This window comes from Schistocerca gregaria, chromosome 2 (genome assembly GCF_023897955.1).
Source record: "Schistocerca gregaria isolate iqSchGreg1 chromosome 2, iqSchGreg1.2, whole genome shotgun sequence".
Classification (NCBI taxonomy): domain Eukaryota; kingdom Metazoa; phylum Arthropoda; class Insecta; order Orthoptera; family Acrididae; genus Schistocerca; species Schistocerca gregaria.
In genome coordinates, this window is record NC_064921.1 from 314,931,679 (window position 1) to 314,951,913 (window position 20,235).

Below are 20,235 nucleotides of genomic sequence, written 5' to 3' on the forward strand. Positions count from 1 at the left end.
GTCATCGCCATACTGGCGTATCACCCGGAGTGATGGTATTGGGTGCCAATAGTTACACGTCTCGGTCACCTCTTCTTTGCATTGGCGGCACTTTGAACATTGGACGTTACATTTCAAATGTGCTACGACCCGTGGCTCTACCCTTCATTCGATCCCTGCGAAACCCTACATTTCAGCAGGATAATACACGAGCGCATGTTGCACGTCCTGCACGGGCCTTTCTGGATACGGAAAATGTTCGACTGCTGCCCTGGCCAGCACATTCTCCAGATCTCTCACCAATTGAAAACGCTTGGTCAATGGTGGCCGAGCAACTGGCTCGTCACAATACGCCAGTCACTACTCTTGATGAACTGTGGTATCGTTTTGAAGCTGTATGGACAGCTGTACCTGTACACGCCATCCAAGATCTGTTTGACTCAATGCCCAGTCGTATCAAGGCCGTTATTAAGGCCAGATTTGGTTGTTCTTGGTACTGATTTCTCAGCACATATGCACCCAAATTGCGTGAATATGTAATCACATGTCAATTCTAGTATAATATATTTGTCCAATGAATACCCGTTAATCATCTGCATTTCTTCTTATCATCTGCATTTCTTTTAATGGCCAGTAGTGTAATATTATTAATATTATTATTGTTATTATCGTTATTAGTGACATTAGTAGCACTAATAGAAGTACTGCGAGTATTAATTTTATTAGTTCTTAGTATTATTTGCTCACTTTGTCTCTATTCAGAGTGCCCCAGAAATGTTGCTACAAATTTCGACGGGTTGTAGAGTGTATCTTGAAGAACAAATCAACTGTAAGAATTCGTGCCCGGAAACGTCATCCGACGACCCTACAGAGCATCGAAGCTGTGGGGCGCGGCACCTGCCACTAAACAACCCCTTCGGTAGCAAATGTGACTTTGTATGCTCACTGACTGTAGGCGGAACGTATCGCGATGTTGTCTGTTATTCAATCATCGCGACTGATTGCCATGGTCGCCAGTGGAGAAGATGGAACTATCTGTTGCTTAGAAATGCCTTGTCTCCTATGAATGCGATACTTCGTTGCCTCTGTGGATGAGGGCTTCAGACCGTGTTTCCATCAAAAATGGTTCAAATGGCTCTGAGCACTGTGCGACTTAACTTCTGAGGTCATCAGTCGCCTAGAACTTAGAACTAATTAAACCTAACAAACCTAAGGACATCGCACACATCCATGCCCGAGGCTGGATTCGAGCTTGCGACCGTAGTGGTCGCTCGGTTCCTGACTGTAGCGCCTAGAACCGCACAGCCACTCCGGCCGGCGGGTTTCCATCTGCAGTTTATTTTTTCCCCTGGAACTCTCAAAAATCTCCAATGTTTTTCAGTATACAGAAAAAAATAAACTGCATATGGAAACCCATGTCCAAAAGCGTCATCCACCAAGGTAACAAAGCCTCACATTGATAAGAGACAGGTCTCTCTAAGCAGCAAGTGGTTCCATCTTCCTCACTGGCGATCGAGGCAGTCAGTGTCGATCATTAAATAATAAAGAACATTGCGAGACGTTCCGCCTACAGTCCGTCAGCGCACAAAGGCACTTTTTGTGTCGAAGGGGTGACCTGGTGGCAGGGGCCAGCACCTACAACTTCGACTCCCTGTAGCGTTGTTGTATGACCTTTCCAGATACTAGTTCCAGATACTATGATAATTTAGGTTAAGTAGTGTGTAAACTTAGGGACTGATGACCTTAGCAATTAAGTCCCATTAGATTTCACACACATATGAACATTTGATTAAAATTGTTATTTATTAGGTATCTATGATGTGAAAAAGGTACTATATGCTTGAAACCCTGGTCCAATGTAAGAGAGTGTTTGATGGCCATAGTCAGATCTGGTTAAATAAATGTTTCTGACTACAGTGAGTCGGTGATACTTGTGTGTGAGCAGTAAGCTGACCTGACGGAAGGATCTGTGGACAGGAGCGGCTGCAGCAGCTGTCGCTGCGCCTGCACCGGTCGGCGTCGGCCGTGGAGCTGGCGTCGGTGCTGGCGGCGCACGACCCGGCCGCCTTCTGCGACAAGGACATGCTGCGCTGGTTCCGCAGGCAAGCGCACGCCGCCAGGTCGCCGGAAGCCATGGTGAGCGCCTCACTCCTCTGCTGCGGAGCTGACGCCAAGTGACTGGCAGGGGTGCTCCACACTACAGGCCATTACTGCACGCACTCCAACTCGTGTCCAGTCTCGTCCCTAGAAACGGTATGGCCTCTGTCAGGATGAGCAAATGAAACGTTGGGAATGTACAGCACCAAGTAGCACGGAGGAGTGAACCATATGAACATGCGAGCCGAACCAGTTTCGCTGGTACTTATTTCGCGTTTAGATTCACTTTTTTAGTGTTTTTCTTGAATAACTCGAAAACCGCGGTGTCTAGCGAAAATGATTCCTAGTACAAAATTACAAATTTCCTACAAAAAAGGCTATATTAATTTTTTGTCTAGGGCTAAGTTTTCGTGTTGCAGGGTATGGAAAAATCGCATTGGTTAAAATACTGCTTTAATGGTACAAAATTACTGTTTATGTTTACATAAACTAGTTTAAGAACAAATATAAAGTGAGCATACCACATCTATTGCAGTAGAACTGTATTAAGGGATGCATAGTGTTCTGGTCTGTAATGCTTTAGAAAGCGTAGGATGGCGGAGGGGCTAAAAGCAAATAATGAGTTTTTGTGCCATATCTAAGTGTAGTAGATACTGCATTAAGGGATTGATTGTGTTCTGGGCTCCAACAGGGAGGAAAGGGAGATTGGGGAAGGGGCAGGGACATGAAGATTGTCATGTCTACCTTTGCACGTTTTCTTGTTCTTCAGTTGATACAGGAGTGAGGAACAGATGCTGTTAATGAACTGAGAACTCAGATATTAATTTATTATACATCTAATATCAAATAGTAAATATAAGACATACATTTTTGCTGAAGTAGCACTGTCAGTTGCTAACAGTAAATTCCTTCTTTCTTTCTTCCTTTCGGCCTTTGTCCAGCGCCAACGCGGGGTCCGCCGTGTTGTTACGGATTTAGCGGTGTTAGATGCAAAGGCTGCCCAGGTGGCCTTCCTTGCGGCACGCTACTGCCAATGAGATGCAAGCATCCCATCTCCGGAAATACAGCGGCGGGTATAAAGTTCGAACATTCATGTTCCGAGCCCATTTTGTGTGTTTGTCAGTTGAATACCATTTACAGACTTTCATAGTGGCCAGGGCTCAACATCTTCTGAATACACATTTTATAGAAGAGTGACAGATATACAAATATTTTTATCTGTGTATTTTTACATTAACATTTATTGTTAGCAACTACCTGCCATGGTAGTCAAGAGCGCTAATGCATTGCTTCCCCTTGGGACGTAATTAGTGTACCCCAGCTGTCTGCATCTACTGTAAGCCATGAAATAGTGCGAACGTCTGCAAATGTCTGCGAGTCGTGGAGATCTAGCGTTACATCGGGACCAGCCCGGTATTCACCTAGCGAGATGTGGAAAACCGCCTAAAAACCACGTCAAGGCTGGCCGGCTTACTGGCCTTGGTCTTTCGTCCGCCGGGCGGATTCGATCCAGACCCGACACGCCTACCCGAGTCCAGGAAGCAATGCATTAGCGCTCTTGACTACCCTGGCAGGTAGTTGCTAACAATAAATGTTAATGTAAAAATACACAGATAAAAAATATTTATCTATCTGTCACTCTTCTATAAAATGTGTATTCAGAAGATGTTGAGCCCTGGTCACTATGGAAGTCTGTAAATGGTATTCAACTGACAAACACACAAAATGGGCTCAGAACATGAATGTTTGAAATTTATACACGACGCTGGATTTCCGGAGATGGGATCTTGCATCTCATTGGCAGTAGTGTGACCATTCGCGGCAGAGCCCTCGAGCCGCGATGGCGGCTGGAGGAAATGTGGCAGCGTCCTAGCGGCGCGCGTTTTTGAAAGTGCGGTCCAGCGGACAGGGGCCGATACCGCGCCCCTCCCCGCCCAACTTGGATGGTACGGGGGGAAGCCTACGCCGTAGTTAGTGATGAGGCTGGTTGCTTGCCTGGGGGACATTGCGTCTTGCGAGCGCCAGGGAAACTGCCCTGAAAAAAACCAGGCGCAGAAATATCCGACGGCCCAGGTAGGAATATGGAGGGTGCTGCAGAGGGTGCCGGCGAATAGCTGACGATGATGGCGTGGATGTCCATGGGAGAGGTGACCTGCGGCGTTGGCGGCGACGGTCTCTATCGGCGAGACGACCGGGGGTGGAGGCACCCGCTCGGTAAGCTGCACAGGAGGCTGCGCTGCGGCAGATGAGTGTGGAAGCGTTACGGCGGCTAGACGTCGGCCAGTGAAGACATCTGCAACAGTTTGATCTACGGAAGGATCACTGTCACGGAGTTGTAGATGACTTTGGTGGCGCTGACGCGTGCCTTCGCTGTCGCGAATGGTACACTAATGGCCATTAAAATTGCTACACCACGAAGATGACGTGCTACAGACGTGAAATTTAAGCGACAGGAAGAAGATGCTCTGATATGCAAATGATCAGCTTATCAGACGTGCTGACATGAGGAAAGTTTCCAACCGATTTCTCATACACAAACAGCAGTTGACCGGCGTTGTCTGGCGAAACGTTGTTCTGATGCCTCGTGTAAGGAGGAGAGATGCGTACCATCACGTTTCCAACTTTGATAAAGGTCGGATTGTAGCCTATCGCGTTTGCTGTTTATCGTATCGCGACACTGCTGCTCGCGTTGGTCGAGATCCAATGATTGTTAGCATTATATGGAATCGGTGGGTTCAGGAGGGTAATACGGAACGTCGTGCTGGATCCCAACGGCCTCGTATCACTAGCAGTCGAGATGACATCCGCGTGGCTGTAACGGATCGTGCAGCCACTTCTCGACCCCAGAGTCCACAGATGGGGACGTTTGCAAGACAACAACCATCTGCACGAACAATTCGACGACGTTTGCAGCAGCATGGACTATCAACACGGAGACCATGGCTGTGGTTACCCTTGACGCTGCATCACAGACAGGAACGCCTGCGATGGTGTACTCAACGGCGAACCTGGGTGCAGGAATGGCTTGATTCCAGCATCCAGACAGAATTTGTTTTCGATATATCGGAGGGCAGATGCAGTAAAAATAGAGTGCTCTGTCGGATGAAGTTAGCGGAGCTTTTAAAGTTCGTAATTTTTTCTGTTGGATGATGCAGAAAAACGATAATAGAATGTATGGGTGATAGATGTGAATGGACCTGACGCAGATCTGCGTTCGACTGCAGTACCTGTATGATGTTTAGTCTTCTTAATTTTCTCGATAAGAAACACTACTGTAACTGTCCGTACTCTCTTTTATACTACCTCATGTTGCCGGAGCGGACTTAGTTTGGCGCACATGGTACACAGTTTGCAGACCTACGACAACATGTTCATATTTCCACCGAAAGGTCAAAACACGGTCCTGTTGCATTAACTTAGCTCACTCTGTTTCTACATGGGTTGCAGAATGTGGTAGGTATAGCTCTCTCGGATGTGTGCTCAGTTCCGATTTAAATTGGGACGATCACATGCGCGAAGCTGCAGGGATAATGGGGCACAGTCTGAGGAGCAGTTACAAGATGCATAGGGACTATATAAAACCACGTTGGAATTTTACTCTAACAGATAGCTCAAGGTTTTAAACATGGCTGAAACAGTAACTGTTGAAATTCTTCACGGTAAAAGATGACAGCCAAAACAGTTGCAGGATGAAGACTTATTAAAATTCTTGACCAAGGTTTCGGTATATATAAATATACCTTCATCAGAAGAAAAAAATCCTGAACAGGAAGACACTTTCATTATCAAAAACTTAGCATCGGAAATCAGAAAGAAAAAAACACTACAGCTTAAGTAACTGTGAAATTACCAGAGTAATACAGGCAAAAAATCTTTTAGTTAGTAAAACTACATCCTGCAATCGGGATTAATAAAACAATTGTGCCAAAGGCGTCGTCAATAGTTAAGACATCATCTCCATTTGAACAACATGATTATGGACACAGGGTCAATGCGAACACAGTTTAGCACCAGAAGGCGTGTGTTAAGTCCCATAGTTCTCAGAACCATTTTTTGAATAAACCGTAATAACTCCACTATAGAAACACGAGCTCAGCGGAGTTCAAATGGTTCAAAAGGCTCTGAGCACTATGGGACTTAACATCTGAGGTCATCCGTCAGCTAGAACTTAGAACTACTTAAACCTAACTAACCTGACGACATCACACGCATCCATGCCCGAGGCAGGATTCGAACCTGCGACCGTAGCGGTCGCACGGTTCCAGACGGAAGCACCTAGAACCGCTCGGCCACAGCGGCTGGCTCAGTGGAGGATTTTATCTATATATACAGGGTGGTCCATTGATAGTGGCCGGGACAAATATCTCGCGAAATAAGCAACAAACGAAAAACTACAAAGAACGAAACTCGTCTAGCTTGAAGGGGGAAACCAGATGGCGCTATGGTTGGCCCGCTAGATGGCGCTGCCATAGGTCAAAAGGATGTCAACTGTGTTTTTTTTTTACTTAGGAACCCCCATTTTTATTACATATTCGTGTAGTACGTAAAGAAATATTAATGTTTTAGTTGGACCACTTATTTCGCTTTCTGATAGATGGCGCGGTAACAGTCACAAATGTAAAAGTACGTGGTATCACGTAACATTCCGTCAGTGGCGACGGTATTTGCTTCGTGATACATTACCCGTGTTAAAATGGACCGTTTACCAATTACGAAAAAGGTCGATGTCGTGTTGATGTATGGCTATTGTGATCAAAATGCCCAACGGGCGTGTGCTATGTACGCTGCTCGGTATCCTGGACGGCATCATCCAAGTGTCAGGACCGTTCGCCGGATAGTTACGTTATTTAAGGAAACAGTAAGTGTTCAGCCACTTGCCTAACGTCAACCACGACCTGCAACAAATGATGATGCCCAAGTAGTTGTTTTAGGTGCTGTAGCGGCTAATCCGCACATCAGCAGCAGACAAATTGCACCAGAATCTGGAATCTCAAAAACGTCGGTGTTGAGAATGCTACATCAACATCGAATGTAGCAGTACCATATTTCTATACACCAGGAATTGCATGGCGACGACTTTGAACGTCGTGTACAGTTCTACCACTGGGCAAAAGAGAAATTACGGGACGATGACGGATTTTCACCAATAGCGGTAACGTAAACCGGCATAATATGCACTATTGGGCAAAGGAAAATCCAAGATGGCGGCGACAAGTGGAACATCGGCGACCTTGGCGGGTTAATGTATGGTGCGGCATTTTGGGAGGCTCAAATGGTTCAAATGGCTCTGGGCACTATGGGACTTAACATCTATGGTCATCAGTCCCCTAGAACTTAGAACTACTTAAACCTAACTAACCTAAGGACATTACACACACATCCATGCCCGAGGCAGGATTCGAACCTGCGACCGTAGCGGTCACGCGTTTCCAGACAATCGCCTAGAACCACACGGCCACACCGGCCAGCCATTATGGGTAGAAGGATAATTGGCCCCCATTTTATCGAAGGCAATGTAAATGGTGCAGTGTATGCTGATTTCCTACGTAATGGTCTACCGATGTGACTACAAGATGTTTCACTGCACTACAGAATGGCGATGTACTTCCAACATGATGGATATCTGGCACATACCTGGCGTGCGGTTGAAGCGGTATTGAATACGAGTAGCATTTTCATGACAGGTGGATTGGTCGTCGAAGCACCATACCGTGGTCCTCACTTTCGCCGGATCTGACGTCTCCGGATTTCTTTCTGTGGGGAAAGTTGAAGGATATTTGCTATCGTGATCCACCGACAACGCCTGACAACATGCGTTAAGAGCATTGCCAATGCATGTGAGAACATTACGGAAGGCGAACTACTCGCTGTTAAGGGTAATGTCGTTATACGTATTGCCAAATGCATTGAGGTTGACCAGACATCATTTTGAGCATTTATTTCATTAATGTGCTATTTACATGTAATCACGCTGTAACAGCATACGTTCTCAGAAATGATAAGTTCACAAAGGTAGATGTAACAATAGAATGTACTCGAGTTAACTCGTGTGATGCCGAGGGAATTAGATTAGCAAATCAGACACTTAAAGTAGTAAAGGAGTTTTTCTATTTGGGAAGCAAAATAACTGATGATGGTCGAAGTAGAGAGGATATAAAATGTAGACTGGCAATGGCAAGGAAAGCGTTTCTGAAGAAGAGAAATTTGTTAACATCGAGTATAGATTTAAGTGTCATGAAGTCGTTTCTGAAAGTATTTGTATAGAGCGTAGCCATGTATGGAAGTTAAACATGGACGATAAATAGTTTGGACAAGAAGAGAATAGCAGCTTTAGAAATATGGTGCTATAGAATAATGCTGAAGATTACATGTGTAGATCACATAACTAATGAGGAGGTATTGAATAGAATTTGGGAGAAGAGGAGTATGTGGCACAACTTGACTAGAAGAAGGGATCGGTTGGTAGGACATGTTGTGAGGCATCAAGAGATCACAAATTTAGCATTTGAGGGCAGCATGGAGGGTAAATATCGTAGAGGGACACTAAGAGATGAATACACTAAGCAGATTCAGAAGGATGTAGGCTACAGTACGTACTGGGAGACGAAGCAGCTTGCACAGGATAGAGTAGCATGGAGAGCTGCATCAAACCAGTCTCAGGACTGAAGACTACACAACAACAACACAATGGAACAATCGAAATAAAATGTTCAAACGTACCTACGTTCTGTATTTTAATTTAAAAGACCTGCCTGTTACCAACTGTTCGTCTAAAACTGTGAGCCATATGTTTGTGACTATTACAGCGCCATCTGTCACAAGGCGAAAAATGTGGTCCAACTAAAACATTCATATGTCTTTACGTACTACACAAATATGTTAAAAAAAATGGGAATTCGTATTTGAAAAAACGCAGCTGATATCCGTTTGATCTATGGCAGCGCCATCTAGCGGGCCAACCATAGCGCCATCTGCTTCCCCCTTCAAGCTAGACAAGTTTCGTTCTTTGTAGTTTTTTTCGTTTGACGCTTATTTCGTGAATTATTCGGACCGGTCACGATCAATGGACCACCCTGTATAAGAGAACTGGACAGGAAATGCCTTGGGTTCGGGGGGCGGGGGGTGTTTATAGTCTGTTGTCCGTTTGTAAACCGTAAAGCGAGCAGCGTTCATTGTGGAGGAAATCGCCTTTCCCGGAAGAACGTTACAATTGCCGCACAGGATGACTAAGAATCAGTTTCCTCTCTGGTAGTGTAAAACAGTGTGCAGAGATTTACGTGTAATCAGTCCATATGTTTCCCTTCCGTCAGTGTAATTTGCAACTCATAACAATATCCAATGTAGCGTTAACAGACTGTGTAGAAACTGAACACCCCCTCCCATGAGTGTCTCCGGACTGTGTTGCCATTCATAACGAGAGACGCGGAAGGGTCGACACAGCTTTCTAAAATACCCTTAGTGGTTTTTTGTGGTTAAAATGGGGCAGGAGGGTGGGGAATCGCCTGCTCGCTCTTCATTTTGCAGACCTATTCAGGAGGTAAGTGCATGACCATAATCTGACGACGAACCTCCCTTAGCGCTTCTAACCTCCACGCCTCGCCTCCCCCTTCCCAACCTGTTACAGCCCAGAACACGATTTATCCCGTAATTCGGTTCTACGGCACTTATAAATGGCACAAAAATTTAATATTTGTTTCTAACCTAAAACATTTTTAATAGTATGCGATTTTTCCATGCCCTACAACGTGGAAACTGTTGGTCCTAGAGAAAAAAAAATGAGTGGAGCCCTTTTGCAGGAAATTTAATGTAGTTTAATTTTTTACCGGGAAATATATTTGACAAAAGCCCCGGATTCTAAGTTATTCAAGAGAAACATATAAAGTGAACCCAAAATGACCCCCACACTCACACCCCACCGGTCAGGATTTTTAGTATATTGTTCATGACAATCCCCCTATTACTGTACAAATATTTGTGAGTGCCTAAGTTTTTTTCATCTATTCGACGTGTGTGGGTTAATTTAGCTTTAACGTTTGCCCGATGATGACGAAATAGTGGAACCTAGCTGAAACAATTTTGTGATGATACATGAAAAATATGTTTTATCATAGCTGTGGAGCAAAGCTTGAAGAAGATTGTGGTTGAACATCTCGTCAATAACCAGATCATTAGAGACAGAGCAAATGCTCGACTAGGAGACTAGATTGGAAGGAAATCGGCTGAGTCCTTTCACTGGAACTATCGAGGCAATCACCTTCAACAGTTGAAAGGATCCCATTGAAACCTTAAATCCTAACGTCCAGACGGGGATTTGCATTGCCGACATCACGAGTGAGAGGCCTTTGTCTTACCGCTCAATCACTTGGCTCGATTCTATGTAATAGCGACACACATATCGATCGAGGAAGAAGTATTTCTACGTATGTTGTTTAACAATCAAAATTAGTCTCTCTCTTACGTATCTCTGTGCATAGTGCTGTGTGTTCGACCGGAGAGCTTTTCGTCATGCCAATAAATCCCGCTTTATACGTTACCCAGTGGTCTGAGCAGTTATCGGGCGCTACTGTGTATATGTTCTACCCGGAAATAGTAGTTTCGGATCCTGGGTGTGAAGGAAATTTTCACGAGTAGTACTTAGCTGCAATATGTGGATATACGGAGTGTTTCAGAAGCGGTGGTCACTACTCATGGATATGACAGAAATGATCATTCGAAACAAAAAAGAAAACACGGGCTCTAAAACAGATACCTTAAGGGCTAAGAGCAATTCTTGATCTTCGATACTGTGAATCAAATCTCTACTACTGCAAGTGCTTTACTTTCCACATTTTTGGAAGTGGTAGTATGGACAAAAACTAGAAAAAACTCACCAGTTAATAGGGGCTTTAAAATGAGTACCTCAAGAGCTATGAGGGCTTGTTCATCTTCGCTACTTTGAGATACAACTTTTCTAATGAACAAATGCTCGTAACTTTTAACGTATGCATATTAGAACACATGTTCATTGGACTTTTTTCTTGTGTTTGTCTATACTATCGCTTCCCAAAACATACAAAACAAAGAGCTTCCAGTACAAGAGATTTGTTTCATAGCAGAAGAGATTTGTTTAATAGTAGCCACGGCCATATTCGATGTTAACCTGTAGATCTTCCTACAGCGGACCAGGTGACCGTAAAACGTCACGAAAGGCAATGAAATGGTACCGGACCTTGCCATAAAAAGGCTCTGAAGCCCTGTAATCCAAACATTATACTACGAAGGTACTGGATACTTAGACCTTCCTGACCTTCCTGAAATGGAGCATGCATCTAACACAACGGCAATCAGAAAGGCGATGACCTATTCACGCAAGCATGGATATTTCAAATTTCATGTATAAGCTATGGTGTAGTATGATAAATATTCTTCACAGACAGCTACGAGCAGAAAATGTATCGACGTGGGTCATTGTTGCTTGACACGACGTCAGCGCTGCGAAACATCGAGGCATGAGTCATCTTCTGACTGAAGTGCTTCCTGGTAGTCATGATTGCAGAAATATGGTAACTGCTGTGTTCCGTTTATTTTGGTAAAACACAAATACTTTCTCATTTTCCTTGCCCATAGATATTTCACCACACCTGTGTCATGTTTAGTTTGTGGACGATAGTAGAAAGTTAAGACTAAATATACACTCCTGGAAATGGAAAAAAGAACACATTGACACCGGTGTGTCAGACCCACCATACTTGCTCCGGACACTGCGAGAGGGCTGTACAAGCAATGATCACACGTACGGCACAGCGGACACACCAGGAACCGCGGTGTTGGCCGTCGAATGGCGCTAGCTGCGCAGCATTTGTGCACCGCCGCCGTCAGTGTCAGCCAGTTTGCCGTGGCAAACGGAGCTCCATCACAGTCTTTAACACTGGTAGCATGCCGCGACAGCGTGAACGTGAACCGTATGTGCAGTTGACGGACTTTGAGCGAGGGCGTATAGTGGGCATGCGGGAGGCCGGGTGGACGTACCGCCGAATTGCTCAACACGTGGGGCGTGAGGTCTCCACAGTACACCGATGTTGTCGCCAGTGGTCGGCGGAAGGTGCACGTGCCCGTCGACCTGGGACCGAACAGCAGCGACGCACGGATGTACGCCAAGACCGTAGGATCCTACGCAGTGCCGTAGGGGACCGCACCGCCACTTCCCAGCAAATTAGGGACACTGTTGCTCCTGGGGTATCGGCGAGGACCATTCGCAACCGTCTCCATGAAGCTGGGCTACGGTCCCGCACACCGTTAGGCCGTCTTCCGCTCACGCCCCAACATCGTGCAGCCCGCCTCCAGTGGTGTCGCGACAGGCGTGAATGGAGGGACGAATGGAGACGTGTCGTCTTCAGCGATGAGAGTCGCTTCTGCCTTGGTGCCAATGATGGTCGTATGCGTGTTTGGCGCCGTGCAGGTGAGCGCCACAATCAGGACTGCATACGACCAAGGCACACAGGGACAACACCCGGCATCATGGTGTGGGGAGCGATCTCCTACACTGGCCGTACACCTCTGGTGATCGTCGGGGGGACACTGAATAGTGCACGGTACATAAAACCGTCATCGAACCCATCGTTCTACCATTCCTAGACAGGCAAGGGAACTTGCTATTCCAACATGACAATGCACGTCCGCATGTATCCCGTGCCACCCAACGTGCTCTAGAAGGTGTAAGTCAACTACCCTGGCCAGCAAGATCTCCGGATCTGTCCCCCATTGATCATGTTTGGGACTGGATGAAGCGTCGTATCACGCGGTCTGCACGTCCAGCACGAACGCTGGTCCAACTGAGGCGCCAGGTGGAAATGAGATGGCAAGCCGTTCCACAGGACTACATCCAACATCTCTACGATCGTCTCCATGGGAGAATAGCAGCCTGCATTGCTGCGAAAGGTGGATATACACTGTACTAGTGCCGACATTGTGCATGCTCTGTTGCCTGTGTCTATGTGCGTGTGGTTCTGTCAGTGTGATCATGTGATGTATCTGACCCCAGGAATGTATCAATAAAGTTTCCCCTTCATCCAGTGGGGGGGACAGATCAGGAGATCTTGCTGGCCAGGGTAGTTGACTTACACCTTCTAGAGCACGTTGGGTGGCACGGGATACATGCGGACGTGCATTGTCCTGTTGGAACAGCAAGTTCCCTTGCCGGTCTAGGAATGGTAGAACGATGGGTTCGATGACGGTTTTATGTACCGTGCACTATTCAGTGTCCCCTCGACGATCACCAGTGGTGTACGGCCAGTGTAGGAGATCGCTCCCCACACCATGATGCCGGGTGTTGTCCCTGTGTGCCTTGGTCGTATGCAGTCCTGATTGTGGCGCTCACCTGAACGGCGCCAAACACGCATACGACCATCATTGGCACCAAGGCAGAAGCGACTCTCATCGCTGAAGACGACACGTCTCCATTCGTCCGTCCATTCACGCCTGTCGCGACACCACTGGAGGCGGGCTGCACGATGTTGGGGCGTGAGTGGAAGACGGCCTAACGGTGTGCGGGACCGTAGCCCAGCTTCATGGAGACGGTTGCGAATGGTCCTCGCCGATACCCCAGGAGCAATAGTGTCCCCAATTTGCTGGGAAGTGGCGGTGCGGTCCCCTACGGCACTGCGTAGGATCCTACGGTCTTGGCGTACATCCGTGCGTCGCTGCGGTCCGGTTCCAGGTCGCCGGGCACGTGCACCTTCCGCCGACCACTGGCGGCAACATCGATGTACTGTGAAGACCTCACGCCCCACGTGTTGAGCAATTCGGCGGTACGTCCACCCGGCCTCCCGCATGCCCACTATACGCTCTCGCTCAGAGTCTGTCAACTGCACATACGGTTCACGTCCACGCTGTCGCGGCATGCTACCAGTGTTAAAGACTGTGATGGAGCTCCGTATGCCACAGCAAACTGGCTGACACTGACGGCGGCGGTGCACAAATGCTGCGCAGCTAGCGCCATTCGACGGAAAACACCGCAGTTCCTGGTGTGTCCGCTGTGCGGTGCGTGTGATCATTGCTTGTACAGCCCTCTCGCAGTGTCCGGAGCAAGTATGGTGGGTCTGACACACCGGTGTCAATGTGTTCTTTTTTCCATTTCCAGGAGTGTGGAATCTTTACCAATTTGACCGAATTTATCTTTCCTCCGGATGAGAATTGTAAAAGAAAAAGAAACAATAGCACCCTTGATATTTTGTGTCTCGAGCATTATCAGGTTGGATCGCTCCGTTTCCGGGCGGACGGTTCGGGAGGTAGGATTGTAGTCTTGTCTGGGTGCGTCTGTTGTTAATTGTGGAAGTTAAGGAGAAGAGGATCACACTCAGCACAAGAACATAGCCTGGCCATTTTCGGTAACACCAAGACGTCCACTGAACTTAACTTACCCATACGACTGTAGGATCATCATCACAGGATGACGTGCTCTCACTCCATGAGACACTAGGGAGAAGTTCTAGACAAAGGTTCAAGACAAACTACTGGCGTATAGTCTCGTGATTTGCAACTGTAATCCACCACTTTTTCAACCCTTACCTGCCATATACCGCTGTTGATGGAAATATCTTCGACCACTTGGTTGGAATCGGTTACATGAAATGCAGTTACATAAAATGCAGTTATTATGATCTCACTAGCAGTACTTTTTTATTGGTGTGGTCTACTAGGGAGCATATGAATAATTTGTCTCCTTTTTCCAGTACTTCTTCATTCTTTCTGTATGTTTTTTTCTTCTGTCCGTATTGCACCTGTCTTTTTGTTTTCTCCTGGAAGCCCTTGAACATTTTTACTTTTGTTCAGAGCTTTTCGCTTTCTCTTATTTCTTCCTCCGTTATTTCCATTTCTCGTAGGTATATTGTAATTTCTTTGATCCAAGTCACTGTTGTTTTTGGGTTTCTTTCAAAATAGAAAAAATTGCTATTTGTTATACTTTTTCAGCTAGTCTTTTTAGGTGGTCGTAGAATACTCTTGTCTTTCTCACTGTATCTAGTAGTCATTCTATTTTTTCATAGACTTCTTTATTACTTCTTAATTTTCATTTCCACTGTCATATATTTACGTCCCAAGACTTGTCTGATTAAAAGGAAGGTGGTATTTTCCGCTTTTGCTAAATTAATTGTATTTAATTTATATTATTTAATTTATATAAAATTAATATGGCAGAAGTGAAAAATGTCACCTTATCTTTTATAAATTAATTACTGTAGTACCGCTATGTAGAAAAGCTCCTCATTATTATTGCTTTCCTTCTTTTCTATTTCACCTAACTGTTGGCCGTATTTAACGAAATCCATTCTGAAGCATAGAGGCATTCTGATCTGATAACAGCTTTGCAGTGCTGCCGTAATTTTGTATTGATGGTAATAGATTTCTTGCCGTACACTGCTTTTTCTTGTCCAGAGTATTTCATTGTATCACTTACATACATTAGACATTATTGTATAGCTATTAATGGATTCAACCACTTATTTCTTCACATGCCCCATCCACTCTATTTTTTAATTACACTCGTCCGTCTTCTACATCTACATCTATACTCTACAAACCACCATCTGGTGCATAGCAGAGGGTACGTTATTAGGGTTTCTTCCTGTTACATTCACATTTGGAACGCCGGAAGAATGGTTGTTTGCATAGCTCAGTGCATGCAGTAATGATTCTGATCTTATCCTCACGACCCCCGTGTGACCGATACAGAGAGAGTTGTAGTACATCCCTAGAGTGATAATTTAAAGCTGGTTCTGGAAACTTTGTTAATAGACTTTCTCGGGATAACTTACGTCTGTCTTCAAGAGTCTGCCATTTCATTTCCTTTAGTAATGTATCCTTGTGATTCTCTCCTATGGATTAAACAAACCTTTGACCTTGTGTTCATTATCTCCTGTTAGTCCTATCTTGTACGGGTCCCACACACTTGAGCAATATTCTAGGATCTTTGCACTTGCCCAGTATTCTATCAATAAACTGAAGTCTACCACCTGCTTTACCCACTACTGAACCTAAGTGATCGTTCCATTTCATATCTCTACAAAGCTTTACACCAAGGTATTTGTATGAGTTGGCCGATTCCAACAGTGACTCATTGATATTATAGTCATAGGATACTACATCTGAAATGCACAATTTTACATTTCTGAACATTTAGAGCAAATTACCAGTCTCTGCACCATGTTGAAATCTTATCAAATCAGACTGAATATTTGTGCAGTTTCTCTCAGATAGTACTTCATTACAGATAACTGCATCATCTCCAAAAAGCCTGATTTTACTATTAATATCAAGTTTATTAATATACAACGTGAACAGCAAGGGTCCCAACACACTTCCTTGGGCCACACCCGAAGTTACTTCTACATGTGACGATGACTCTCCATCCAAGATAACATGCCGTGTCTTCCCTACCAAAAAGTCCTCAGTCCAGTCTCAAATTTCACTTGATACCCCATATGATCGTATTTTTGACAATAAGCGTAGGTGCGGTGCTCAATTAAATGCCTTTCGGAAAGAAAGAAACACTGAATCTACCTGGTTGACTTGATACAAAGCTTTCAGTATGTCGTGTGAGAAAAGTGCGAGTTTGGTTTCACATGATCGATGTTTTCGAAAAACATACTGGTTGGCATTGAGGATACCTCACTACGTTTGAGTTCGGAATATGTTCTAAGATTCTACAACAAATCGATTTCAAGGATGATGGACGGTAGTGTTGTGGATTACTTCTACTACCCTTCTTGTAGACGGATGTGCCTCGTGCCTTTTTCAAAGAACTGGGCACGGTTTTTTGTTCAAGGGATCTACAATATTGTGAGAAGAGAGGCCAACTCATCCAAAAATTCAGTATAGAATTTGACAGGGATAACGCCGGAGCCTGGAGCTTTTTTCAATTAACGATTTCATCTGTTTCTCAACACCACTGACACTAACACTTATTTCATTCGTCTTATCAGACCTTCAGTTGCCGTCTCTTTCGATAGGGACTGGACATTAAATTTGGTGCCACTAACAATCTTTACTTATGGTCACTTGACAATATTCTGGTACAGTAATCACTGAAGACATCATTCATTGGTCTCTTGACAGCCAAATGCGTTTCTACAGCATCTCTCTGTCTACAGTCCAGGTTCCCTCCCATTATGAACTGTTCTACTGGATACATTTTCTATCCAGTGCGTGGTCAATTGTTCTTTTAAACCTGAGCCAGAGTTCCTCTACATGCTCCTAACCTGTGCTGAAAGTTTCCAGTTCCTCATTGAGATATGGCACTACTGATTTTATATCTAGTTTACTGAACATATATATCTTTCTGCTTGTTTTAATTTTTTTTGCACTTTGGTAATCATTGTTACCACAACCGCGTCATGGTCACTGATATCTTCAAAGAGGTCAGGTCTGTTTGTAGCCATTAGACCGAATATATGAGGGTTGAATGAAAAGTAATGCCTCCACCTTCGTTAATTAGGTTTGCATGGGAATATTTTAATAAATCAAACGCAGAAATAATCATTAGAAAGTGATCTTTAATTACCAATATTCACTATTCACATAATCACCAGCCAATTGAATACATTTCTTCCAACGATGAACAAGTTTTCTGAAGCCGTCACGGAAGAAGTCAACACTCTGTTTCCGCAACCACAGTCTCACAGTTCTCTCGAGGTCTTCATCACAAGCATAACGATGTCCCCGCAGATCGTCTTTCATTATCGGGAACAGATGAAAGTCAGACGATACTGAATTTGGACTGTATGGAGGATGCCGTACGGTGGCGAGATTCAGTCTCTGAAGTTCTGCTGTGGTGGCACGTGAAGTGTGTGGTCTGGCATTGTCATGCTGCAGGAAAACATTTCCCTTTTCCTTTCGGTCCCTTGTTAACCGTCCTTTCACAGTTCGCAGAGTTGTGATGTAACGCTTTGAATTTATTGTTGTTCCACGATCAAGGAAATCAGCATGGATAATACCATCTGCATCCAGAACGGTGTGGCCATGATTTTTCCAGCTGAGTGTTGAATTTCTTTTTCTGGAGCGAGTGTTCGTGTCGATATACCATTGACTGCCGTTTCGTCTCCGGGTCGTAATGGTGTACCCACGTTCCGTCCCCTGTCACAATTGAATGGAGAAAGGAGTCACCTCCATTCTCGTAACGCGAGAGGAGTTCCTGGCAAATTTCAAGTCTGTGCGGTTTCATTTCAGGAGTCAGCATCCGGGGTACCCATCGTGCACAGATCTTCCGATGGCCAAGCAAAGCAATAATGTGACCCACACGTTCTTGTGAAATGCCGATTGTGCTTGCAGTTTCTGTATGAGAGATAAGACGATCGTCCTGAATCAATCTGTCAACATTTTGCGTATCAAACTCGGTGGTTTCTGTCACAGAATGTCCAACTCTTTGTTTGTCACGCAGGTCAGATGTTCCCGCCTCAACATCTTCAGACTTACTCGCCCAACGACGCACAGTACTCACATCAACACAATCACTATAAACTGCTGCCATTCTCTGATGAATCTCCTTTGGGTTGACACCATCTGCTGTCAAGAATTCAATGACTGCACGTTGCTTAAATCGCATTGACCGACCGTCTGAACAGGGTTCCATACTTTACACGGTATCAACACAACCGTTCAATGCTAAGGCTTCCTGCCAACTGGAGCTGTAGAGAAGAAGCTACTGAACAAGCCATTATTTGCCACATACCAATTTTTTATGGGGCTTAACATCTGAGGTCATCAGTCCCCTAGAACATAGAACTACTTAAACCTAACTAACCTAAGGACATCACACACATCCATGCCCGATGCAGAATTCGAACCTGCGACCGTAGCGGTCGCGCGGTTCCAGACTGAAGCGCCTAGAACCGCTCGGCCACACCGGCCGGCCACACACCAATGCTGCCAAGTGTTGAACATTTACGAATGTGGAGCCATTGCTTTTCAGCCAACCCTCGTGTTTCCATCACGAGTGGGCTTCCTAACCATCTGTTGTAGGTAGTTATCAGAGAAGGCATTTAGTAAAGTTCCACAGTATTCCTTATCATGCCCACCACTTACAAAACTGCAATTTTCCCAATTAATTGTTGGATGATTAAAGTCTCCACCAATGATTACAGTATGATTGATGACCTTATGTACAAATGAACTGAGATTTTGTCTGAAGTTTTCGATTACATCAGGAGATGAGTCTGGTGGGCGATAGAAAGATCCAGTTATCATTTTATGCGCACCCCTCATACTGAGGGCTGCCCAAACAGTCTCACATGCAGCTCCAATTTCTATCTCGGTGGATTTGAGTTTTTTGTCTACTACGATAAATACACTACCTCCATTTCCCATTTGCCTATCCTTTCGATATACGCTTAAATTGTCCCCAAAAATCTCACTGACATCAATTTCAGATTTCAACCAGCTTTCTGTACCTATTATTGTGTGAGCTTCACTGCTTTTCATGAGCGCTTCAAACTCTGGCACTTTGTTACGAATGCTTCGGCAGGAGTAGGATTTTAATACTCTTACCTGTGGGAGGCATTTATTTCGATATTCACTGATACTTCAGGATTTCCTACAGTCATCGTTATCTGGAGTGGATTGAGAGTCATCCAATCTAAAAAAAAAAAAAAAAAAAAAACTTGTGTACACTCCACGCTCAGTCAGATACTTGAGAAGCAGTCTCTGATATGTAGTACACACCTGACCTACTTAGGGGAGCGTACAGTTCTCAACTCCATGGCACAAGTCCAGAAAGTCGTATCCTAGGTTGTCACAGAACTTTCGAAGTCTCTGGTTCAGTCCGTCAACTCGCCAAAGGGCCACGGTCAGTTCTGAGGACATTGCAGCTATGTAAGGTGTCAAGCAAATCCAACACCTTCCATGAACACCCTGACATGATAAGCAAATCCAGTAGTACGTCACATAGCTCGGAATAAATCGTGACATTAAATTAACCAAAGTAATACGAGTAACGAGTGATCAAATGGAATACCACAGACTAACACAAGAATGCCTAAATGCATGTCGTACCTTCCCACCGAGAGACCGACGCAGTTCCGAGGGGTGAAACGAGAAGCCAAGAGCAGAACCGTGTTAAGCTAGAAGGCCCTACGATAAGGGGTGGTCTGGACACCCACGCCGCCAGCCTACCTGTACAACTACCACCGG

At 45.1% G+C, this 20,235-nt stretch overlaps 1 protein-coding gene across 1 annotated transcript in view; it reads left to right on the forward strand.

Moving 5' to 3' along the window:
* Positions 1-20,235, forward strand: part of LOC126336139 (uncharacterized) — a 132,776-nt gene that overhangs the window by 61,410 nt on the left and 51,131 nt on the right. The window contains exon 2 of the mRNA XM_049999630.1: positions 1,957-2,115. Within this exon, the coding sequence (XP_049855587.1) occupies positions 1,957-2,115 (159 nt within the window). The remainder of the gene's footprint in view (positions 1-1,956; positions 2,116-20,235) is intronic.